This window comes from Canis lupus, chromosome 38 (assembly GCF_011100685.1).
Source record: "Canis lupus familiaris isolate Mischka breed German Shepherd chromosome 38, alternate assembly UU_Cfam_GSD_1.0, whole genome shotgun sequence".
Lineage (NCBI taxonomy): Eukaryota > Metazoa > Chordata > Mammalia > Carnivora > Canidae > Canis > Canis lupus.
The window spans coordinates 3,224,158-3,250,132 of record NC_049259.1 but is presented as its reverse complement, the minus strand read 5'-3'; the positions used below and the strand labels follow the sequence as shown (position 1 = coordinate 3,250,132).

At 42.6% G+C, this 25,975-nt stretch overlaps 1 protein-coding gene and 1 long non-coding RNA gene across 12 annotated transcripts in view; one reads left to right on the top strand and one right to left on the bottom strand.

The window, feature by feature from the left end:
* SRGAP2 (SLIT-ROBO Rho GTPase activating protein 2) overlaps positions 1 to 25,975 on the bottom strand; it is a 235,414-nt gene that overhangs the window by 76,121 nt on the left and 133,318 nt on the right. For all 11 annotated transcript variants that reach the window (XM_038586064.1, XM_038586065.1, XM_038586066.1 and 8 more), the window contains exon 5: positions 2,409 to 2,471. In XM_038586064.1, the coding sequence (XP_038441992.1) occupies positions 2,409 to 2,471 (63 nt within the window). The remainder of the gene's footprint in view (positions 1 to 2,408; positions 2,472 to 25,975) is intronic.
* LOC111094499 lies at positions 1,433 to 25,118 on the top strand. Its single transcript, XR_005385606.1, has 3 exons — positions 1,433 to 2,514; positions 22,059 to 22,197; positions 24,748 to 25,118. It is a non-coding gene; the product is annotated as an uncharacterized LOC111094499 (long non-coding RNA).

The window sequence follows — 25,975 nt, the reverse complement described above, 5'->3', positions numbered from 1 at the left end:
CTTTTCAATCTTGGTACTACTGACATTTTAGGCAAGATAATTCTTTGTTGTAGGGGGCTATCGCATGCATTACAGGATTATAGCTGCATCGTGAACTCTAGTACAGCCCCACCCCAGCCATGAAAAAAAAAAGTGTCTACGGACATTTCTAGATGTCCCCTTGGAGGAAAAAGTCACTGTGCTTGAGAATCGCCCTACCAGACCCTTCTGCCTTCCCTGGAACTTGCCAGGGTTCTCTACTCTTTCTTCCCTTCCCATCGCTTGCTAGGAAAAATGTTAAATTTTTCTTTTGGCCTTGGACAGATTAGAAGAGTGTGTATCCAGGGATAAAAGATAGAACACAAGGGAATATACTGGATGGTAACATAATAGCATTGTATGGTGACAAATTGTGGCTGCACTCAGTGAGCACAGCATGCTGTACAGACTTGTTGAATCACTATGTTGTGCCTCCGAAATCAACATAACATTGTGTGGCAACTACACTACAATAAAATAAAACAAAAATAAAAATAAAAGAGTGTATACCAATTTGCCTCATGGCAGAGGACTCCATGCCCAGCCAATTCTCAGCCTGTGCGCCAGGCAGGAACATTTTAGGCTCTGTGCAGAGCAGGAAAGCACTGGCCAATATTCGATTGCCTGGAGATTGCAGTCCTATGAGACAGTTCAGTCCTCTTCAAACCAGAGCAGCAAGTTCCATGGTTTTCCCACAAAGTATACCTTTTCACTTACTTATTTTTTAAAAATCATAGCATATTAGGAGATCTCGGACTCTGAGCAAAGTATGTAGATCCCTGGACACTCTTCTTTTGTGGCTACCTCAAGTCCTCCTGCAGAAGTGGCAACTTGGGGTTGAGCTGGTTTGGGGTTTGCTGGTTCTCCATCCTACTCCTCCTCAGAAGGAGCAAGTAGCAGAGGCCCATGATGCTTATGAGAAAATAAAAGGATTCATACAATGACTTCCTGTGTCACAGTCTATCTTGGGGAATTCTCTGCCAGGAGAAGGGACTAATAGCTCTTCCTGGTGCCTAGAAGATGCTTGAAAAATAAAATGCAGAAGCAAAGCACTGAAAAGACAAAGGGGTTTAGGAAAACCCATCTAGTCTGTAAATGGTTCACATCAGCATGCTTCTGTTTTTTTTAAAAAGCCTTAACTGCACTTGAAAGAAATGAAAACTTGGGAGTTGAATCAAAGAGTACCATCTATCTACTTGGATTCAGAGCAGAAGAATCACAGAGCAGAAATTCCAAACAAACTGAGTGTCACTGGAGACCAGTCTGATGACTACTCTACCCTATTTGCTTGCTTCATAGTTGCCATGACAAAACAGCCACACCTAGGCTTTTGGACCAAGAACATGGAATTCTCTGATTCCAAATGCCTGTGATGCATGTCACCATGGCCTGTTTTCCTATGAGGGAGGAAAGAAAGAATGGAAGGAAGGAAGGAAGGAAGGAAGGAAGGAAGGAAGGAAGGAAGGAAGGAAGGAAGGAAAGAAGTAAAAAGAAAGAAAGAAGAAACCACAGTGAATAACCAAGTAAACACAGGAAATCTATTTTGCCTCCAGAACACAATGGGGCAACCCCAGAGAATGACACAAAGGCTGGGCCAGCCCTGCAGAAGAAGGGGGCCCTGAAAGGCTTTAGCTACACAACTGGAATATTCCCCGTATGACAACACTAAGTTTCCTGGTGTGCATATGTGTTTTAATTATAATTAACAAACCCTGGCTGGAGAGGACACCACCACTACCTCCTCCTCCCAGCGCATGAAGAAACATGCACCAGCCACAGGCATCACATGCCTTAAAGCACCAGCCATTTCAAAACCGATTGTGTTTTCTTCTCCAAACCTGAAGCCTGCCTCTTTACTGAGGTTTGGCCTTTGAAAACCCCAGAGAGTTGATGCCAAGCCCTCTCTGCCTGAATTGGCCCCTTTGATCAGGTGCCTTTAAAAGGATCCTGTGCTTCCTCTAGTGTACCTGCTCTCGTCTCAAACCCACAGATCCATCCCAGAACTGATGCGAAACCTTGAACATTAAGTCCTTCCCAGCAGGCATATATGAATGGCGCAAAACAGACTGTGTTCCTTGCCATTAGGTCTGGGGTCCCTGGCTTGCAGCTAATGGGCATCAGTTGTGCTGATGAAGGCCTGGGCTGGTCTCTGGCGATTATGCCCCAATGAGGCCAGAGTTAGTCTGCACAACTGAGGAAGGAGCTTATTTTAAGAGTTTTGGCTCATTCAGTTTAAGAATGTGAAGAAAAGAAATGGGTGGAGTCACCCCCAATGGGGACCACGCACTGTTAACCTCAGCTCAGTTCTGCTGCTGATGTGACTATGGCCACAAGCTGCCAAATGCTGCTTCCCTCTGCTTGTTAAAGAGCCAGGCACCCATCTGACTTACTGAGTACAGCTCATTCAGGACCTTCATCAAATCATCTTGGAGCTGCTGGCCGACTTCTTTACTCTGCAAGGAAAGAAGAATGAAGGTTAATTGGGGAACAGAAGGAGTAAGTAGGGGGCGACAAAGGCAAGATCTGCATTGGCTCTATAACTAACACAGACTCAATTAAGGCCCATTATTTAATCCAGCAAATCAGATAACCACTCCGATCAGACCCAATTATGGTCAGATTACTCAAAGAGTTTGAATAAAATGAAATGTGCCCCTCCTATAGCCTTGCTAAGGCAACCGTGTGGAGGGCGAATGAGTGTAAGCTTCGATTTTTCGGAAGCCTACACTCCGAAGAGCAGGCCTGAAAGCCATATCCTACCTAGTGACTGTTGGGAGGTGGAGTAAGCTTTCTTGGACACTTGCACTTGAGCTTTCTTGAGAATTGTGCAAGAAAGTCAGATGCGAAATAGGATGCCATAGAAAGAAATATATAAATATCCAAGGACTTCAAAGTACCTCACTACGTAGGAACCTCCAAGCAGGAAGGAGGGATAGGTCCTACTTGATTCATTTCTACCACAAACTCCCAGGGCAGTGGAACCCCAATAATGACTGGTTTGGACATTAGCTAATGTTACTGGATTCTGATAATACATATTAAGGGGTTTCCAACAGGTTAATCTTAAGCAGTGTGGCTCTTGGGTTCTTTGTTACTACCACCCAGGGCTGGAATCTAACTACACGTACAGAATAGTTGAAATAAAGAAGCAGGAAGGAGAAAAGAGCCATGCCTTCTAAACTGAGTGTTTTTTTTGTTGTTGTTTTTTTTTGTTTTTTTTAAACTGAGTGTTTTAAGCTGAGGTCAAGAGCAGGGGATAAAACTGATTGGCATCACTGGGTCATTGAGAGAGAAAGTCCTTGTTTTATTGTCTGCCAGCTCCTTCTAGTTCTTTCCTACCAATCAGATAACAACAATGCCCTTCTAACAGAAGGTAGAGTACTACCTCTGGCATGGCTCTGCTTCCAGGCAAAGAAAGAGAGAGGTCTTGCACGTCAGAAACATAATCATTTATGATCTTGCTTTATATTCAAGATGTATGACTTTAAAACCATTTTTTTTACTACCAAAGGAATATATGTTTATTGTAATTAATAAGAAAACTGGAAAAAGAAAAAACAAAACAAAAACAAACCCCAAATGCAAGAAAACCATAGGAAACATTCAAAAAGAAAAAGTAACTTTTAATTCTTAACACTAAGAAATCAACACGTTTTTCTTGTCTTTTCTGTATGATTTTCATGAAATCAGGGTTGCATTATACACACTGTAACTTATTCACTTAAATATTTGTGAACAGTTACCTCTATATTATTCTAGAACATAATGAAAGATGATATTGATGTAGCTCCAATTCTTGGACATTCACTTTGCTTACAAATTTTTATGACAAAATATGCCGTATTACATTACTTTGTGTATCATCTATGCACACACCTTTCATCATTTTCTCCTAGAAGTCACATTGCTGAGTCAAAGACTATTCATTTATGCCATTAAACTGCCCTTGAGAAAAACTGTACCAATGAAAAATACCACCAGAAGCATATAAGCCTGTCACTTCACCTTTTTTTCTCTTGACGATTGGGTATGGCATCCTACTGTGATCTGCAGTTCTTTGTACTGAACCTGAACTTCTTTTTTTACATGTCCCTCAGTCATTTTCATGTCTCTTTAATGCTCTGCCTTTGTTTTATTATGGAATTAATTATGGGATATAACATATGTGTGACCTTCGTTGTGGGAAGGCAGGACTTTTTACACCTGGTAGTGTGGAAATGGGTAAGAGGAGCCCTGAAGGAGCAATCACAAGACTCTCCTATTCCTGGCTCCTCCACCATCAAGAAGATAACTTTGAACAACAAGATTCATCTCTCTGGGCCCCTGTTTTCTTTTCCATAAAATGAAAGTCTAACGCATTCCTAAGGCCCCTCCCTAACCTTGGACCATTCTATGATTCTTCATGATCTTTTGCCTGTCTTCTTGAGTCCATATTAGATTCAACCACCACCCAGTTCAGTGTACAGCTCGTTGGCTTCACTTCCCAAAGTAGAAGATAATGAGTAAGTTCTCCTTGGGGGCTGAGATGTTCTACAAAATGCACAGCTTCGGGGTTATCTTGTCAGTCTTAAATTTACCATTCCCAAACGTCTCTCATTCAATGCCCTTAACCACTGAAAGAGGCCACAAGAGGAAATGCCTTTTATCTAGAATCTAGCGTACCAGCCTCTCCTTCCCATCATGAGGAAAGCTGAGCTCCACTGAAGCAGCAGAGACCCAAGGAGGTGAAGTGAGGCAAAATGACTCACCAGCCAGCCCCAGAGTCAGCAACAAGGCCAGGAAGTGACCATGAGTATCACTTCCAAGCTCCCTGCCCCCCAAATGCCCTGCCCTCCCACCTCCAGGTCAACCCCGCTGCCAGCAGGCTCCAGACCTCCCTTACCACCTCCTTGTGTTTAAATGGTGGAGGTTATGGGAGAAAGCTCCCATTCCCCTACCCTGTTGCTTACCCAGGTCTTCAATAACTTAGCCGCAGGAGGAAGGGGGAGGGGAAGAGGGAGGAGAAAAAGCATAACCAATAAAAAAGCAATTAAGCCCAGGCAGATGTTTCCTTTCGTGTACCGATTAGTTGGAAAAGGACCGACTCAACTATTATCCCTGTTTATTTGAACAAGCTGCTGAAGCGATCCTGACTTACGGCTCCCTGTGGCTGAGGGCTGGGCTGGCTGGGCTGGGCACACATGGGGAGCTACCCCAGCGAAGGTGGCCCCCAAAGCCCCCAACACATGGGAACAGTTCTACCCCAAGGAGAGAGGCAGGAAATGGCCAAGGCCTCCCCTCCCTCTCCTCTCACGGATGCTAAAGGGCCACCGGTCTCTATTTCAGAGACCTTCACTGGGGGCCTCTGGGGGCCAGCGCAGCCCAGCAAGCCAGGAAGGGCTTCCGTGCTGGCCGCCCCGTGGAAGGCTTGTGGGAGCTGGGCAGCTACCAGGGGGCCCCACCCAAAGACAAAAGGGACATTTAATCCCGGGAACAACAAAACCTGATGAGGCCGAGGACATGACAATGAAGTCTGCAGGGCCTTTCCGTTCCCTGTTAAAAAAAAAAAAAACAAAAAAACAAAAACGCAATGGGTTTCTAGGCAGGGAAGAAAAAGAGAATTTACAGAGCCGTCTTTGTGCGCTATCACACAGCCTGCATCTCTTTTCTTTACAATTTCTTGGAAGAGAATGAGTCATCTAAACATTGCAGGAAACCAAATAGAAGTTGAGGGAAAAAATTACTTTGGGCAAAGTTTTTCTCTTAAATGTTTGCATAGTAATCTTTGCCTGGAAAAAAAAAGAGGATGCCTAAATTTAGAATAGAGATGTGGCACAGTTAACAATGCTGGTTCTATGGGATAGGAAGTGGCATGGTGTCTTAGGCGGGGATCTTTTATTTTGAAACTCACTACAACCGTGTGGCCAGTGTGTTTCCCGGGGAGGAGGGCCCCCCTCTGCCTGCTGCTGGGGCGGAGCTGATCCGAGATTGCTACAGCTCCTGCCAGCTGTGCGTTTGCAAAATGGGCAGGGAATCCTCCTTTTCCAACAGAGAACAGCACTGGATGACAGAAATGAAACGCACAGCCTCATTTCCCCAAGACCATAATCTTCCAAAGCCTCCTCCCTCAAAGAAAAGATGTAGCGGTTGACATGCAAGGAAACAAGAGGCCACGTGGTCTGGGCTGCCCGACACTGGGCTGGGTACACTTCTTTGGATGGATCCATCTCCTGAGCTCGCATGGGTTTGTCTATCGGCATTGACCAAAGAACACAGATTATGAAAAGGGTCTAAAACCAGTCCTCATCAGGGAGATTACCTTTTAACTTATCCTCTAGTTATTTTGCTCAGCACTAGTGCGGTGGGTGGGCTGTTGTTTATGGGCTATCGGTACTACAAAGCCGCAGTATTTGACAGGCACAAAATTATCCCGTTTGTATGAAAGGAAAAAGAGAGGAGGCATGCCTCTGCCATGTGGTGAGAGCTAATCTCAGCGCCGTCCCAAGGCTTAGCTTGTCAGCAGGTAGAAACAGTGGGTCATTTAGTTCCCTGCCGATGAGCCTGTGCCAGCTGTTTTCCAAAAAAAGAATCTAATTTTCAAGGGCACGTATCTCCCTCCACCAGTGCTGCTCCCCCTCCACCCCCAGAGATACTTCTGAGACGAACTGTTTAAAAAATCCAGTTTTAAAATTGAATTTACATTTACAGGTTTCTGAGGAAAGGGATACGAAATCCACATGAAGCTCTGGCAGCAGGAGACGCGCCACCAGATGTACAGTGACAGTTTCAGGGGCACTCATTCACCACCTCAAAGAGGTCAAGTTTCAGGAGTTGGAGCTTTGCCTTCAATGCTTGTGGTGGGGAGGATAGGGGTACAAAGAGTGGGTGTTTGGCAGCACGGCCAGTGCTGGGGTTGGTGGACATTATGTCTGGCCTTTCCCCAACCCACCTCAGCTCTTCAAAACAAGTGGCACAGTGTGAAGTTACAGGGTTGCTGGGAGGGGGGCGGCGGTGATCCTGCAGGTCAGAGTTCAGAAATGATTTCTAGATTTTCCCCACAGCCACACCACTTGTGTATATGCAGAGGATCTCTTTCTATTCAGCAAGTGCTCATTAAGATACCACGTGACGGCTTCAGGAAGGCTGTGCTCCAGTTACAACTTCATACTCTGGGGAGCCCCAGCTAGTATAAAATACAAATATACTGAATTGCAAGACTTTTATAGAGAGGTAGGCTGGGAACTGCCATGAGAGGGACACTTAAAAGTGCTTTTACCTTCAAGACAGGGTAGACCAGGATTTCAAAATGTACTTTTTAAAAACTGCAATCAATTTTCATATTATGGTGTATCTACAACAAAAGTACTCATTACGCGCAATGCATTCTATTTCCTATTCTTTTTTCTTCTATTTTTTTTTATGCTAGTCATAACTCACTAGGTTCATTTTACAACTCATTAATGAGTCATTATGCACAGGTTTAAAAAGACTGGGTATGCTGAAATTGTGGAATTAATAAAGAAAATAGTGGGTTAGGGACTAGAGCCCACCAACTAAGACAAGCATTAAATGACTCGCCCTCTAAAGGTAGCTGATGAGATGTTTGGAAGCAGGTTCAACTCTTAGATCTTGGCAAGGGGGAAATGCTGGATTTTAAGGAGTGAGCAATAGTCTGTGTGCAAATATTTATAGAATGCCTATTATGTGTCAAGCACTTGTGGTTTGACTGGGAACACAACAGTATACAAAACAGTTTAAAATTTACAAGCCACCGAGAAAGATGGACATTAATCTGGATGTCCAAGCCTATCAGAACACAGCTCTTCTGGTTTCAAAGGCCTTACTAGAATTGGAATTTCTTAAGCTAGTTTTCTATTCAAGATCAATATTTTTTTTCTACCTCAACCAAGAGGATTCTGCACTTTAACCTAACTCCAGAGCAAGTTAAATGGTGAATCTAGCTTGCCAGAAACCGAAATCTGGATTTCAAAAAATCTTGCTATTCTACAGCATATCCTTTTTCTTTGAATTTTCCTTTATAAGTGATAATAGATATTTCAGTTTATAATGACATTGTTTCAGTGACTCCCAGAGTGGGCACATTCTACTTTTAAAGAATCTCTTGAGCTTGTCAGCACCGTAAAAACAAAGCTCACCAGTAGCTCCTTCACTCAGAAGTGAACGGGTGTAGTTACGTGCTCCTGGAGACAAGAGTCATAACTTAAAAGAAAATGTCTGAAACCTGATACCGTCTGAGGCTCAAAATACCTGGCTCAGAATTCACCTTCTAACACAACTGACTTCTCAATCAGATTCTTGTTTAATGATCTGAATTACTTAGCCTAAACAACAAAACAAACAGATTATAACTTTTAAAGCACTTTCGGTCTCCCATGGTGTCAATCCCTGCTTTGTGCCTGTACAGGGGCTGCGAGGTAGTCACAGTTGTTGAGTCAATTAGATAAAATGTCTGTTTCAATTTAAACATCGTGCTTTCATGTAACGACAGAAATAAAACAACAGAGTTGCCTTTACAGCATATAGATCATTAAAAGTGGAAACTCCATCAGAAGGTGCCCACATACACAGGTTACAGTTCACAGATGAGACACAAAAGGTGAAATGACTTTTCCAGGGTCACACAGCTATTCAGCACCCAGTGGAGGCCACAAGCAGTACTGGGAGAGGGTGAAGACACACGTAGGCTCTGGACGGAGCAAGAATTGAATCCTGCTTCCACTACCTGATTGCATGACCTCGGGTAAATTATATGACTGCTCTTCGCCTTAGTTTCCACATCTGCAAAATAGGGTGATAATGAGATAATCCACGTAAAGTCCTTAAAACAGAATCTGACACCTAGGATGCTCAATAACCGTTAGGTATCATTCTATTAACACCCACTTGACTGCTCTCCCATCACACCTGTGCTCCTGCTTATGTGCCCTCAAAATACATTAATGATCGTGAACTGGGGAAGGTCCCAGAAGCTAACCCCCAGGCAGGATTCCAGCTAAATCTCTGATGGAAGGGTTCTATCAACCCACAGGGAAGAACAATCTTTGCTTTTCCTTATGCCCCCTGCTGCACAATCTAATCTCCTCCTCAGTTACAGTAAGAACCAAAGTAACAATGACTCCATTAGAAATACGCAGTTTTCCTATGGGGAGACAAAAAAAGTAGGTGTGTAGCACAAAGGAGGGAATTGGGAGTGGAAAAGGGTAGTATAGAAGGAAAATAAGGAGGATAGAATTACCTTCTATCCCTTCAGAAAGATTAAACAGAGAAAATCCTTCTCAACTGCACAACTGGGACTTCGTTCAATTGGGGTCATAAATTAAAGAAACAAAGGTAGGAGCTCCCTACTGCCTAGGTCAGAAAAGTCAAAGACTACCCATTACCAAGTTCTGGTTTAATGAAATCCAGGGGCTTTGTCCTCTAGAGCACTTGTTTCTGAAAGCCATTTCCTTAAGGCTTTTCCAGAAGTTCTGCAATGTATGAACAGTCAGACTTAATAACCACAGGAACGCTAGTGGCCCTGGGAGAAAATCCATTCTCTAGCAAGACAGTGATCTCTGTGGATTCAGCTCCTACCTTCCATGGATGCTCACCCTGCTCTGTGACAAGTCACCAGAACCTCTTGCTATGGAAACACATAATTCAGACAAGACTGAGTCCCACTGGACTGGACCAGGGCCAGGGATGGGGCTGGGGGCTGGGAAGAAGCCAAAGGCCCTCTGCTCTCCCAGGACCTTAGATGGCAGAGACTAAAACACAGTGTTGTAACAACTCGAATGTTCCTTTACGGTCGTTCTATCTCTTAGAAGGACCCATTCTAAGACTAAGAAAATAAGCTGAAAGCAAAATCCCTTAAAAGGAAAGAGATAACCAAGTATGAGGCTTCATTTTTTAAATCACTACTGTGACCCTTTTCTTGGCAAATTTCCATCTTTAGCTCTTCTGGATAATGATGTTATTAGCAGAATATAATAATGTCTTCAGGCTCTGATCTCTAGCGCCAAAGCATTTCTTGAGGTCATACTGAAGATCTCCCAGGCAGGACACGGAAGGCATAGAAATGGTGTCTAGGTAACTGTGGTGCCCTGGGTAGACCAGGACACAGGGGACAAAAGACACAAAGGCAACAGGCAACTTGAGAACACAAATCTCTCAGCAACTGTAAAATGAACACTGGAGAAAAAAACAATCGATGGCTTGGAACTGGGCAAGAAGAAGGGAGGGGTGGGGAGAGCCAGAATGATAAGGTGCTTGCATGCATAGGCCCTCCCACAATAAGGAATTCCAGGAGCTGGGGGATGGGAAGAATGCCTGTGTGGCTCCCAGATGGCCGGGAAAGGCTGGAAGAGCACAAGTTAATAGAGCTCATCTGAAAGTTGGCAGCGTGAACACCGAGAGGAGGGCGGCCTGGTAGGAAGTAAAACAGTCAGCAGCACCCGTCCAGGAAATGCCTGGGGCACTGGGAAAATCGCTGATTAAATACTTTCAGAAAGAGGAACCCAGCAGCGAAGCCAATTCATTGAAGGATCCGTGTAGTTTCAGTACTTTTGGAGTTGCCTGAGAATCCCACTGCCTCGAGAGGAGAAGAGGCTCCAGGGGGCTTCAGCTGTGGGGGGACCATTTTCTTGACACTCCCAGTACCAGGGCTGAACCCAAAAAGTTGGATTAAAGTCAGTTCTAGGACACAAGTAGAGCTCTTTATTGGCAGAAGGACTAGAATGCACTTCATTGGGGCTGGGGTGGGGACCGGGGTGGGCCAATTCTGTTCAGATACCGAGGTGGCTTGTAGCCCTTTGTCTTGGTCAGCACTCTAGCACACTGCCACTCCCATCCGGCATGGTCCGAGTACACTCACAATCTACATCCTTGGAAGAGGGCACCTTTCCTCTTGCCAGTACCTCATTCCTGATGAAAAATCATTGGATTATGAGAAGGAAAATGTCCAGGGTTTGAAACTGGCAATTTCCAATCTCTGGCTCTGACTTTGCACCGAAGTGCTTTGATTTTCCTTCTTTGATCAGGCTTTATAAATGCTCCAGGCACCCTTGACAAGAACGCGTAGTTGTCTGCAGTTAGGCACTGTGCCCATGTATGTTATTTAGGCAAAGTCTGTTAACTGTTTTTCAACTCTCTATATCTTTACTCAATTTTTCTAATTGTTTTAATCATTCATCAAGGCAGGAGTATTAAATCTCCCAGTGAGGTTGATGATTTGTCTGTTCCTTGTTTTAATTCTGACTTAAGTACTGTAAGGCTGTTATTAAGTATATGCTATTTCCTGGTAACTTTAATCTCCAATTATTATAAAATGTCTCCCTCTATCACTGATAATACTTTTTGAATTTTAAAATCTACTTGGTCTGATCTTATCAAATCCTCTTTTCCCTTTAAATCTTTCTATATGCTTATATTTAAGGCATGTGTCTTCTCTTAATAAGTGACATACGCTTTGGTTTTATTTAAAATCTGTTTGACAATCTACCTTTTAATTTTACATGAGTCAATTTATCCTTGTAATTATTGATACATTTATATCCACCAAACGGCTATATGCCATTCTACCTGTCTACCTGTCTCTATAGCCTCCTTTCCTCTTATTTTTTATCTTCTTTTTCTCTTCCATTTTTAAAAATTCAGTGAAATTTACTCTTTTGGCATATTCTATGTGTTTTGTGAAATCCACCATTATTAAAACACTGGATAGTTCCATCACTCAGCCAAAAAAAAAAAAAAAAAAAAAAAGCTCTCCTGCTGCCCCTCCATAGTCAAACTCTCTTCCACCCTTTACCCCTGGAAGCCACTGCTGTGTTCCAATGACCCAACAGTTTTGCCTTTACCAGAATTATTTTTACCTTCTTTGGGGCCATTTCTTATTAATTGAAGTTTCCTGCTCTTTTAGATTGGTACAGTGATATTTCTCTATTAGTGACCCTACCTAAATAAACTATAATATATATCCTTGACTTGCCAAAGTCTAATATAAATTAACTCTTACCACTTTTTGCACAATCCTATTAAACCAATTTCCCCACCCCTACCTAGGAATAGACTCTATCGTTGCCATTTAATTTTTTATGTGCTTAAAACCTCACATGGAATCATTATTTTTCAAATAGTCAATCATTTAGGTGTACACTATTTCTTCTCCTGTATCTCAAGGCTTCTATCTGGGATTATCTTCTTTCTGCATTAAGAATATCATTTAGTATTTCTTTTAGAGCAGGGCTGCTGGTGATAAATTCTCCAAGTTTTTTCTTGCCTGAAAAAGTCTAGTTCATCTGTATTTTAAAAGATATTTCTTTCAGCTTTTCATTCCACTGTCTCTTGTCTTCCACTACTTCTGCTGTGAACTCAGCTATCAATCTTGCTGTTATTCCTTTGAAGGTAATATGCCTTCTCTCTCTCTCTAAATCTTTTAAGGATTTAGATTCTCTCTGTCATGGTTTCCAACAATTTCCCTATAATGTGCCTACATGTTATTTTCTTTGTTTATCCTACCTGAGGTTCATAATGCATCTTCAACCGGCAACTTGAGATCTTTCTCTAGTTTGGGACTATTCGCCACCATTATCTCTTCAAATATTGTTTCCACCCATTCTCTCTATTCCCTTCTTCTGGAACTTAATGTGTATGCATGTTAGGCCCCTTCACCATATCCCATAAGTCTTCTATGCTCTTTTTTTCTATTTGCCGTCCTTTTACCTCTCTAAGCTTCAGTAGATAAATTTTTTCTGACCTACCTTTCAGTTCATTAATTCTTTATGCTTTGGCTAATTCTCTATTCTTTGACTAATCTGTTCAATCCAGACATTGAGCTCTTTATTTTACTGTATGTTTTCAGTATTAAAATTTCTGCTTCAGTCTTCCTTTTTTTTAATACAGATAAAATTCACACACCATACAGTTCATCATTTTAAAGTGCAAAATTAAAAAAGAAATAAGATGTACAATTCAGTGGTTTTTAGTATATTCACAATATACTAAAGGTTGTGCAATAACCACCGTTATCTAGTTCCATAACATTTCATCACCCCAAAAAGAAACCTCATACCTGTTAGTATGCACTCCCACCATCACCACCCACTTCCCCCAGCTCTGGGTAACCACTAATCTCCTTTCTGTCTCTGTGGGTTTGTCCACTTTGGATATTTCCTATCCATGGAATCACTTAATATGTGGCTTTTTTCACCTAGCATATTGTTTTCAAGGTCCATCTGTGCCATATCAGAATTTATTTCCTTTTTGTGGCTGAGGAATATCCCATTGAATGGATATGTTACATTTTTTTTAACACATTAATCAGCTGGTGAATATTTGGATTGTTTCTATTTGGAGGTTATTATGAATAATGCCACTATGAACATTCATGTACAAGTTTTTCTGTGAGCCTGTTTTCAATCCTCTTGGGTATACATATGTAGGAAAATGTAATTGCTGGGTCATAGGGTAACTCTACGTTTATGTTTTTGCATAAGTTTTGCTTACATTTTTGAGGAACTGCCAAATTGTTTTCACAGCATCTGCACCATTTTACAATCCCACCAGCAATGTATGAGGGTTCCAATGTCTCAACATCCTTGCCAACACTTGTTCTTTTCTTATTTTTCTTTAATTATAGCCATCCCAGTGGGTATGAAATGGTATTTCATTGTGGTTTTGATTTGCAGTTCCCTAATGATGAACAGTGTTGACCATCTTTTCATGTGCTTATTGGCCATTCGTATACCTTCTTTGGAGAAATGTCTATGCAAGCCTTTCTTGTTTTGCAAAATTGGGTTGTCTTCTTGTTACGGAGTTGTAAGAATTTCTTATGTATTCTGAATACTAGATCCTTATCAGATATATGATTTGAAAATATTTTCTCTGAGTCTACAGGTTATCTTTTTAATCCTTTTGATAATGTCTTTTGAAGCACAGAAGTTTATAATTTTGATGAAGTTCAATTTATGTATCTTTTTCTATTATTGCTCGTGTTTGGTGCCATATCTAAGAAAAGTTACCTAACCCACCAAAGTCACTAAGATTTATGCCTGTTTTCTGCTTTGGTGTCATATCTAAGAAATACTACCTAATCCAAGGTCAAAGATTTATTCTTGTTTTCTTCCAATAGTTTAAGCTCTTATGTGTACTTGTTTCATCCATTTTAAGTTGTTTCTTCCTTTTTTTTTTTTAAGATTTTATTTATTTATTCATGAAAGACACACAGAGAGAGAGAGAGAGAGAGGCACAGACACAGGCAAAGGGAGAAGAGCAGGCTCCATGCAGGGAGCCTGACGTGGGACTTGGTCACAGGTCTCCAGGATCACGCCCTGGGCTGAAGGCGGCGCTAAACCACTGAGCCACCAGGGCTACCCAGTTTCTTCTTTATAATATCCAATTTTTTGTTATTATTTTATTTCATAACTGTATTAAAGAGAGTTAAAGTTTGTCTGATAACCATTATATGGATCTCCTGTGGGTATGTTGTTTTTCTTATAAGCACGACTCACACAGAATGATGAGTGGGAACTATTAGGCCTAAGATGATAGTATCTTCCACTAGAGAGGATTTAAATTTGCTTCTAGCCACTACTATCCTAGATCACCTTAATCCAATTAGAGATTATGATAATTTGAAGCCAGGCTTCATTCCTGTGAGACTGCTAAAGTCTATTTCTGGTTCATCCTTCCTTCTAAGCTGTATCCCTCTGGGGTCCTAAAAGCCTGGAGAAGTTTACCAGGGCTCCCCCTCCTTGGCCTTGTATTCCAGTTTTTGTCCTGTTAGCCCCACAAGGCTACTAAAAGCTCTGCTTGGCTTCTTGGCTCTCAGTGATTTTTTTCTAGAATAGTAGATGCCTCCTGGGGAAAAACAGCTCCAAAGGAGCAGAAGGTTGGTCTACATTACCTAAGCTGCCTTTTCTAGAAGTTCAACCCAAAGTCTAAACTTTGAGGACATAGATTATTTTATGTTTATGTGTAGCCCTCACCAGGTCCAGTGCAATACTGGATACCTAACAAGTAATGAAATATGCTTTGTATAAAAGAGTGAATGGGTAGGGGTGAAAGTGAAGGCTTACCACATTTATGTTTTAAAGTTATTCATTTCCCAGGACATGGTGACCAAAATATTCTGGTAAAATAAAAAAGAAGCAAATCTGAGGTTTTAAATACAGTTCCTCATTACTTCCTTAGGGGCTTTTCAAAAACCACAGTCCATCAAAGGGCAGGAGGGGGCTGAATCTACCTCACATAAAAGGAATCTATGAAATTAGCTGTAGTGATTCAGAATCCAGATTCAAATCTCAGGCATTCTCTGGTGACTCAGAGTCCACAAAATGGAGGAACTTCACATGACGTTCTAAAAATGAAGACATACAATGGACCATTTGGGGATCCAAGGATGGTTTGGCCATCTAGTTCCTGGGACATAAGAGAAGATGTCAGCTTCCCCAGCTATCCCAAATTCCTTAGCACCAAACTGGCCTTTTCTATGTGACACCAGCATAAAATCAGCTAGAAGTAATCATCGACTTCTCATCCTCTCTCCAAGAAGTGGCCATGAGCTGTTGACTTCTCCTTCACGACATGTCTGACATCTGTCCTCTTTTCATCCCTCCTGGCACCACTAGCAGGCTGCAGGCCTTCATTCCCTTGCCCCCAGATTAGAGGCCCCATCTTTCTGAACAACAGCTCCATGACATCACTCTCCTAGCAATAAACCTTCCACGGTTCCCAAATGCTCTCCAGAGAATCAAGTTTAAACTCCTTGGTTGGGCATTAGGGGCTCTTTTCAGCTTTGTTTCAACTACTCGCCTCATAAATACTCTGATTCAGCCAAACTACTGTACCCACCACCCTCTGAAGAGTCCCCACTCATTCCTGTGCTCTTTCGTCCCGGAGCCAGTCACTTCTATGTGGAAAGGCCCTTCCACCCTGTTCCCCCAACACTCGCAAATACCTTCCTTTTCCAGGTCTAATTATGAAATCATTTTCATTCACTAAAAACCCAGCCCAAATGTCACTTCTCTGCATTCTGTATGGAAAGGATATAGGACCACACCTGTCATAGGGTAAATCTTCAATACATATTTTTTTAAAAAGCGAGTGCTGGAGCGCCTGGGTGGCTCAGTGGTTGTGTCTCAGTGTCTGCTTCAGTGGTTGTGGCTAGGGTCTGCCTTTGGCTCAGGTCATGATCCTGGGGTCCTGGGATCAAGTCCTGCATCAGGCTCCCTGTAGGGAGCCTGCTTCTCCCTCTGCCTATGCCTCTGCCTCTCTCTGTGTCTCTCATGAATAAATAAATAAAAAATTGAAAAAAAAAGGTGAGTGTCTGTGGTTGCAGGGGAGGAAGGATGTAATTTTCAATCAACAACGATATGGAAGTAAATCCCAACTTTCTTTTTTCAATTAAATTGTGCCCTACCTTACACTATATATAAAAACTGGCTTCATGGGGATGGCTTTAGACCACAGTGTGAAAGATAAAACTATGACTTTTAGAAGATAATGCAATGGAATATCTTCAAGACCTCAGGATAGAAAAGGCTTTCTTCGACATGATAGAAAAAACACTAACCATAAAAGAAAATGGGTGCAACCACACTGAAATTAGGAGCTTTTACTAGTCAATAGAAAATACTAAAAAAAAAAAAAAAAAAGGTCACAGTGTAGGAGAATATATGTCTAATAGATATAATCAGTAAAATGACTAATATTCAGGATAGGTAGTTCACGAGAGAATATATCTACATGGTCAGTAAAAATATGGAAAGGACCTCTGACTCATTAGTAATCACAAAAATGCAAACTAAAACCAATATGACAATAGCTAACATTAAAACAGGTCAAAACAAAATGAGAGCTAAAATTAAAAATTTTATCATACTAAACGTTGGCAAGAATGTAGAAAAATGAACTCTCATACATTGTTGGTGGGGGTGAAAATGACTAGTAACATTTTGGAAAATACTTTAGCATTACATAGTAAAGAAGGAGATATGTGTATTTTTTCACCCAGCAATTCCACTACTAGGCATTTCCCCTAGAAATCTGGTCATGTGTACATGGATATGCACATATGAGAATGTTCACAGGGGCATAGTTTGCATTAGTCCCACATCAAAACAACCCAAATGCCCACTGATAACAAAATGAGCATTGATAAGTAAATTGTGGTGAATTCATAAATGGGGCTCTATAGCGATGGAACTCACAGACCGTGGCAAACAAAAGAAGCAAGATGCAAAATTAAACTACACTGTGTAGAGGTGAATAACTAAAAGATGTAATTTAAGAAAAGAAAGGGAGTGGCGCCCAGATGGCTCAGTTGGTTGAGGGGCCACCTCTTGATTTCGGCTCAGGTCATGATCTTGGGGTTCTAGGACTAAGCCCCCTGAGTTGGGCTCTGTGCTCAGTGGGGAGGCTGCTTGAGGATTCTCCCTCTCTCTCTGCCCCCCTTACTCTACTCACACTTCGCTTTCTCCCTCCCCCCCCCCAAATAAATAAATAAATCTTGGGGGGGGGGGTGGAAAGCACAAAAAGGCAAGGGAATAATTATCACAAAATTAGGACAGCGGAGGAAACAGAGTTGTGACTACAAGGAACACAGCAGGGACTTCTGAGGTGCTGATAAGGTTCTCAGTACCTTCTTGTGTGGCTAGTTACTTGTGTGCTTGCTTTAGAGTCACTCATTTATTGTACACAGATATTTTACACACTTTTCAAGTTTTAAAAACTGAAAAAAAGAAAGTTGCATGATGGATGAGTGATATCTATCATAAATGCGGAAAGAGGGTTTTTGCTGGTTGACACTGGTTCACAGGTCATGAACAACCACGCTGGACATAAGCTCTCCCTCTAACACCTGTACTCTATTCTCTGGCAATTATTATCGTGGAACACTATCTCTTATTTACAGGACATGTATCATATCTACATGATCTTGATTAGAGCTATTTATGCAAATGTCTTCTCCCCTTTCAATTATAACATAAGCTTCTGAAGGACCTGGACTACATCTCTACAACCAGTAATTAATAAATTTTTTTTTAATTTTTATTTATTTATGATAGTCACAGAGAGAGAGAGAGGCACAGAGACACAGGCAGAGGGAGAAGCAGGCTCCATGCACAGGGAGCCCGATGTGGGATTCGATCCCGGGTCTCCAGGATCGCGCCCTGGGCCAAAGGCAGGCGCCAAACCGCTGCGCCACCCAGGGATCCCAGTAATTAATAAAAATAATAACTGTCGCTTACATTTACCTGATGGCTTATTGTGCACTAGTCATTTATAGGCATAATCCTATTTAATCTTAGTAATAACTCAAGCTATTATTCTCTCTATTTTGTGGATGCTCCAGCTTAGAGAAGTAAAGCAATCTGTCCATAGGAACAGCTATTAAGTGCAAGAGTTAGGGGTGCCTGGGTTAAGCATCAGACTCTTGACTTCAGCTTGGGTTGTGATCTCAGGGTCATGAGATTGAGCCCTGCATTGGGCTCCCTGCTCAGTGCAGACTCTGCTTGAGATTCTTTTTGCCCTTCCCACTCATGCTCTCTCTCTCTCTCAAATAAATAAATAAATATTTAAAAAAAAATTACAAGAGTTAGAATTCGAACTCAGAATATTCCTAGTCTGTCACATTTGTAGCCTCTTCCTCTAGTCCAAGGCCTTCCATGCAGGAAGCCCCCAATAATTATTTCTTGGGCGGAAACGAGAGAATGAAAGGCCAACAACTTTCACAGCAAGAAAGAGAGGCAGAATACAAAACAATAGTCTCGATGAATCAGTTTTCAAATCCTCAGGTCTATACTGCTGTAAAGGCGAGGATTCCATCTATTGAAAAGAGAATCATGTATACAGAGCTGTAGAAACGAGCTGCTAGGATATTCTGGTGAGAGGGAGTGAATCCAAAACTTAATTAGCTCTTAAATCCATTTTGCTGTATTTGGATGGTTGGCAGTTCAAAGGGCAAATGGCAAACGCATGTCTCATGTCTCACGGTGCAGATGAAAGGGAGCCAGAGGTTACCGACCACTGCTTCACCACTGACGTGGTGGCCAGGGTGGAAGCCTTCAACAGTCTGTCTGTTCTTCACTTTGGTCTTGGGACTTCAGGATGAATGAGATGAGGACAGTGGTAAATGACAAGAGTGAGCACTGTTCTAGGGGGCACTGTCCTACGAGAGTTCAGGCACCAATCTTCTTGGGGAGCCCCAAGGAAGGCAGTGGAAATAGGCATAAAGCAAAGCATGCTTTCAGGAGTTCCCTTAGTGCCTAGTGGAGAAGTGAGAAGCAGAGGGAAGGGAAAGGAAGGCATTTTTTGATCCAAACCAATAACAAGAAGCACGATCAAAGCATCGCTTGCCATTTGTTATCGAAAAAAAAGCAACAGCAGGCCTTCCTGCATTCCTGCCTTTCTATGCTGGGCTGCCCTCTCCACTTGGGGATGGAGAGTGTGGCTGTAGGCTGGCCTCTCCCCCTGATTATCCCCAGCCCCCAACTCCTGGGGACAATTGAGCTGTGTCTCTGGCATGTGTGGAATTGCAGGTCATGGCCATATTTAACGAGAACATTCATTCTCCACAGGCACTACGGGGCTCCTCAAAACGCCCTTTGTGTCACTGTGCCTTTCTCTCCACGGCACACACACACCCCCCCACACACACATACTAATTTAATCAAGATGTCCTAGCTCGTAGATGGTGGACTCGTCAGTTCCGCATTCTTCGCGGCAGTAGGGCTTTGAAGCAAAATATGTAGGGCCGAAGACAGCAGGTTGAGGAGATGGGGTCAGGTCTCCAAGCCAGGGCATGTCAACTTTTTGTGCAAACCCAATGCATAAAGGGTACACTAAGTTTGTGATATATTCTTACCGTTTTTCTTTAAATATTCTGAAAAGGCTGAGAAATGTTTTCCTAGGCAAGTGCACAAACATTCAGAAGCAAAGGAGGAGAAAAGCAAAGAAAAAGAGAGAAAAGAAAAAGAAAAAAATTTATTCAACAGCCCTAAGTCAGGGCTGTTTCTAGAATATAGAACTAGAAGGGAGCTTGATATCACAATTATGCCTGCTCTTTCTGTCCAATCTCCCTTCCACTCACCATGATTTTTAAAATCTGAAAACTTTGTCCTATCTGAGAACCAGATTTTAATGCAGATTTGCTTCTCTGACCACAGCCAATCTCCAGAGAATCTCAAAATTGTGGTAGGGAGTTAAAGCAATAAGAAAAATAAACAAAGAAACCATCTGGAAGCTGGGTCCCCACCCAGGTTACCTGATTCCCAGTCTCATTCTTTCCCTATGCTGTGGTGTCTCCCAAAGAGAGCCTCACTGCTCATTGCCACTTTCTGAGTTGATTTGCAAATGCCCAGCTGAACCTCTGATACCCAAGTCTTGTGGTCTAGGAGTCAAATCTATTCAAGGAAGGCATGAGGCAGGGGATCTCAGGCAACCTAGCTGAGAACTGATTAGAACACATGTTGAAATTTCTCTTGTCAACCACAGATCCATTTTGCCATGACCTCCTGCCTAGGACATCTAACCCATTCCCTCCATTATCTGCTTGCCAGTTTAATCAGCTCCCATCACTGTGGACAGAAATGTAGTCAAAGAGCTATTGTTTCATGACCCATAAGGGGGTTTGCAGAAACCTAGCAAGCAGGACTCCAGACTACAAGAGGAGTGTATCCTTCATAGCTTTTGGAGCAAAAAGAATCTTGTGCTCTCTTCCTGTCTGGCTCAAGTAGGCAACTGGCCTGGGGTCAGGACAACCCTGAATGCTTAGGCTAATCCCAGGGTTCTTGTGTAATTTTACAAACCCAAGTAAGCTCCTAGTCAAAAAACTGAAAGCTTTCAGCTCCCTTGCAAAGCTGTCCTCAAAAAGTTCACCACCCCCTAGCAAAGAAGCATCTCTCCTCTGCAGCTTCTTAAGGTAAGAACTGGCTCTCTGCCCTGTTCCCCTCCCTCTTTTGGCTAACCTGCCCAAATTTTCTCTTTTCTGGAAAAGCCGATTAAAAAAAAAAAAAAAAAAAAAGTTTCCCTGATCCTGTCAAATCCTGAGACTACAGCCTACGGCTGTAGGTTTTGCATGAGGGCAGAGAACAGTTAATCAGTACTTGCTAAAATGAACTGAATCAGCAGGGAGCAGCACCATGATGCCTTATTTCATCCAGGTCAAAGCTGCACAAGGTGTGAGTCTGGGACCTGGCCTAACTGAGATACCGGATTACATCTCGAGGCCAGGAACATACAGCTGGAAGACTCTTTGTCTGCAATGGGAAGGCCTGGTTTCCTACCTAAGAGACATCTGATCCGGAGAGCCAGAGGCTAGCTTTCCTCCAGGGCTGGTGGGAGAATGAGGCAGAACTCAGCGTAGCCCCGAGCTATGTGGTGTCAGGCCAGAGGCAACAGGCTGACATCAGGTCCTTACATCTAACCTGGGGAGGAAACCCATCCTGTGTGTCAGAAATCATCTGCTCTGATTACAACACCCTTTTTCATCTTCCTGGCCCAGGAGAGGATATGCACTGATAACTTTAATAATGCCAGCAGGTACAATTAATTTCCTTTCCTGCTCTTCATATACTGTTATGTGAAGGGGACTGGAAGGACAAAATTAAACCCCACTGGGGCAGCAGCCTGAAGCCCCTGAAACAGGCAGACTGCTCAGAACTCGGCATGGCCAACCTCGCCCTGTGTTTCAGCACAGGGACCAATGCTAACCCTCATAGTGCTTGAGAGACCTCTGTGGCCTTGAGGGCAAGGCTAATTCTTTTGTGGTTGGGTAACAGTGACTACAGAATTAAATTAAATTAAATTTAAAAGCCCAGGCAGGATTTGATTGGAGTCTAACGGACATAGTAATTAAGCAAGATTTAATCAAAGTGATACGGACATATTTTATGCTGTTTCAAAGAGGAATATCTATTTTATTGGGTAATGTGTTCTGCATCTAATATATCCCTAATGCAAAGTTTTTTATGACTCTATGAAGGGTTTTCTGAACTAAAAACTTGCTAAAATCAACGGGAAAAGGATTTCTTGACTTATGCAACATTTCTCATCCAAAACAGTTCCATAGCCTTTGCCATCGTCATCCTCACACCATTTCTAGGAGAATAAGCCGGCAAAAAGGATGCTTTCTCATTCCATTTGCAAACGGGCCCACAGAGGTCTGGGAAGGCCAACTTCTTGAATAAGGCTCACAAGAAGGTAACACTAGAGTTGGAAGAGATCTTTTGTTTGAACTCCCTATTTCAGCCTCATACTGTTGTATTCCTTCTCCCCATTAGTGGAAAGGATAAGAAAAATGCCTAAAATTGGGATGTCTGGGTGGCTCAGTGGTTGAGCATCTGCCTTCAGCTCAGCGTGTGATCCTGGGGTCCTGGGATCGAGTCCCACATCAGGGTCCCTGCATGAAGCCTGCTTCTCCCTCTGCCTATGTCTCTGCCTCTCTCTTTGTCTCAAATAAATAAATAAATAAATAAATAAATAAATAAATAAATCTGAAAGAAAGAAAGAAAAGAAAGAAAAGAAAGAAAGAAAGAAAGATGCCTAAAAGCTCCCCTGAGGATACCACAGTTCCCTAAGGTTCATTCCAAAACCCAAGCCCAGTGGCATCTGCTCAGATCCCTTCCTTCCTCACTGCTTCCAAGTACCCACCACAGAGAGGCCTCTTCTCACATCGGTTCTATGAACCATGTTACTCATTTTCTTTGGCTTATTTAATTTGCTTATCTCTCCTCAGTTCTTTCACTAGGCCTCTTCACTTCCAGGGCTCAGCTATCAGTTTAATACATGGTCAATGTTCAGATCTCCTTTCCAACTGTAATCCTCACTACACGTTTGCTGTGCCATGTGTGACTCTGAGCTGAGGAAGACTGGGGTCATTTCCTGGAGACAGCACTGGCCAGAGGTTAGCAGACCTGGTCGCCTTGCCCCCAGCTCTGCTACTACTAGCCAGGGTGACCTAACGCAAGTCACTGCTAGCTGGCACTTCAATTCTTCACTAATCGCAGGGCAGGACTAGAATCAGAGGCTCTTTCACATACTTTCCCCAATAAATGGCAAACTCCAACTTCTGATGGCTCAGATCAAAATGCCTGCAGTCATCTCTGACACTTCTTTTTATCACAGGCACATTCAATTCAGCACAATCCTTCTGGCTCCATCTTCAGAACAAATCCCAGAATCTGACACTTGTCGCAATCACCATGCCCACCACTCTGTTCCAATCCGCCATCATCTCCTGCCTGAGTTTACAGAAGCCTCCTGAATTGCTCTTCTATTCTGCACTCACCTTGTTCCTCCTTCAGTCTTAACACAGAAGCCAGAATAATCCTACTGAAACAGGAATCAGATTATATCATTCCTTTTTGTTCCAAATCCTCACGTGCCTCTCTAGTGGCCTCCAAGGCCCTTCCTGACGCAGCCTGTCTCCATCCCCCAACCATGTCTACCGCTCTGCCTCCTCCTTCCTATGCACAAGGCCTGGCTGCTTCTCTGCACACTCCCATTGCAGGGCCTTAGACATGCTGTCTCCTCTGCCCGAAAGACCCTCCTCAGAGGCAAAAGCCCTAACTGCCTTTAAGAAGCAATTCAAATGCCGATTTATCAGTAAGGCCTTCCCTGACCACCCTCCATAAAATACCAATAGCCCCAGCACAGCCATATTCCTTGCCCTGCTTTATTATATCATTACCTAGCATCTTATACATTCACAAGTTCATCTGTATATTGTGTTTTTCTCCTACTAGAGCATAGGCAGCCAGACACTTTTCCTGTTGTTATCTGCTGTATTACAGTGCCTACCACTGTGTCTGGAACACAGGAGGCACACTGTAAATATTTGTTGAATGACTCAATGAACTGTGATTCCTTTCTAGTATTTACCTCCTCCCACCTCATGTCAGGTCACTCATACTCCCATCTATAATTTCTTTGCTGTGTCTTTTTGTAAGTCCTGTCCTTTCAGTTCCCACTGCCATGATCCAAGAACTGGCTTCTATTATCCCCCTGAGTTACTGTAGTAGGCTCCCAGATAGTTTCTTCCATCCTAAAGCCACCAATATCACTGCAGATCATGGCTTTCAGTATTTCATTGCCCTACTTAAAATGAACAATGGCTTTCTTTGACCTGTGGCTGGGATGCCTAGAGTTGGCCTTCAAAGAGCTCAGGGTCTAAGCTCATCTCACCTACTTCTCTCGCTGCTGGCCAACAGGAAGCTTCTGCTGCTATATTACAGGGAACAACATCTCTAATAGGGGCAAAGAGGTAGGAGAGGAAGTCAGCACCAGATAATATGGAAATATTCAAAAGATATTTCTGTAAGATAAGAAACAGATGAATAATTAAGACTCCTGGCAGCAGGTGATTAAAAGAACATCAGCCCAACTCTTTCCCTTCTAAGAAGCTTGCCTGATCACCTCTCATGAATCTGTTCCTTTTCCAAGCTCCTACAGACAACTCGTTATCTGCACCACTCCTTAAATGGATGTCTTAAGTTATAACCTGCTTTGAGAGCCTCTGGCCGCCCATCCAGCTGAAATACACACACACACACACACACACACACACACACACACACACACTCCAAGATCTTGAACCATGTTTTAATTTTGCCTTGCAGTATGTTTAGAGCGGCAAGCTGAATATTGAGCAATTACAGGCAATTAAATAGTAGTGATTAAATTGAACTGAATGAACTGGTAGTGGTACTTGTGCTTTTGGATTTAAATAAAGCAATGTTCTTTTCTTTTAAGGTCCCTGAAAGAAGAGTCAGGTGGGCTATGTCATTTTCCTGCCTGAGACCTCAAAGACTCAGAAAGGCCACTGACTCAGAGAAAGCGCAAAAAGAGAAGGCTTTTTTTCTACTCTCCACCCTCAAAATGAACATCAAAAGGAAAACAAGGTCATGGGAAGAGGCAAGGCAGGAAGAGATGCGATGCTTATGTGGGCAGAAGGCTTGGATTATCTTGGCTTTGGAGAGGAGATGATTAAAGCTACAGAATGGGTCTCCCAGTTCGCCCTCTTTCTTTCCTCTCTACCCTGTATGAGAGCACACCGAGGAAAAAGATTAGCTTAGAGAAGCAAAGACCACCCTAGCAGGGAGAAGGCACAGGGGCATACTCTCCTCTGAGAAGAACCGAGCTCCACAGAGCACTTTCTTTTCTTTTCCTTGACTTTAATCGAGGAATAATTGGCAAATGGGGTGGACACATTGAAAGTGTACAACATACACTTGATATACATACACATTGTGGAATGATTGCCAAGATCAAAATAAGTAACACATCTATCACCTCCCATCGTCAGCTCTTTGATTGTGTGTGCATGTGTGGTAAGAATGCTGAAGATCTACTCTCTGCATCTTTCAAGTGTGGTTTACTGTGTCATTAACTATATGCTGTGCATTAGATCCTCAGAATTTATTCTTACAGCTAAAACTCCATGCCCTTTGACCTATGTCACCCCATTACCCCTCTCCCAGCCCCTGGGAACCACCATTCTATTTTGTTTCTATGAAATTGGATTTTCAAAAAATTCTACACATAAGTAAATCTCTGTCTGGCTTATTTCACTTAGGATAATGCCTTTCAGATTTGTCCATGTTGTCACAAATGGCAGGATTTCCTTTTTTTTTTTAATGACTGAATAATATTCCATTTTACACACACACACATACACACACACACATCACAGTTGCTTTACACATTCATCTGTCAAAAGACATTTAGGTTGTCTCCATATCTTGGCTATTGTAAATAACACTGCAGTGAACACGAGGGTGCAGATATCTTTTCAGATACTGATTTCAATTCCTTCAGATATATACACAAGAAAGGAAGTGCTGGATCATATAGTAGCTCAATTTATAATTTTCTGAGGAACTGCCATACTGGTTTCTGCAGTGGTTGCATCAATTTACATTCACACCAACAGTGTATAAGGATTTCCTTCCATCCATGTCCTCACGAACATTTGTTATCT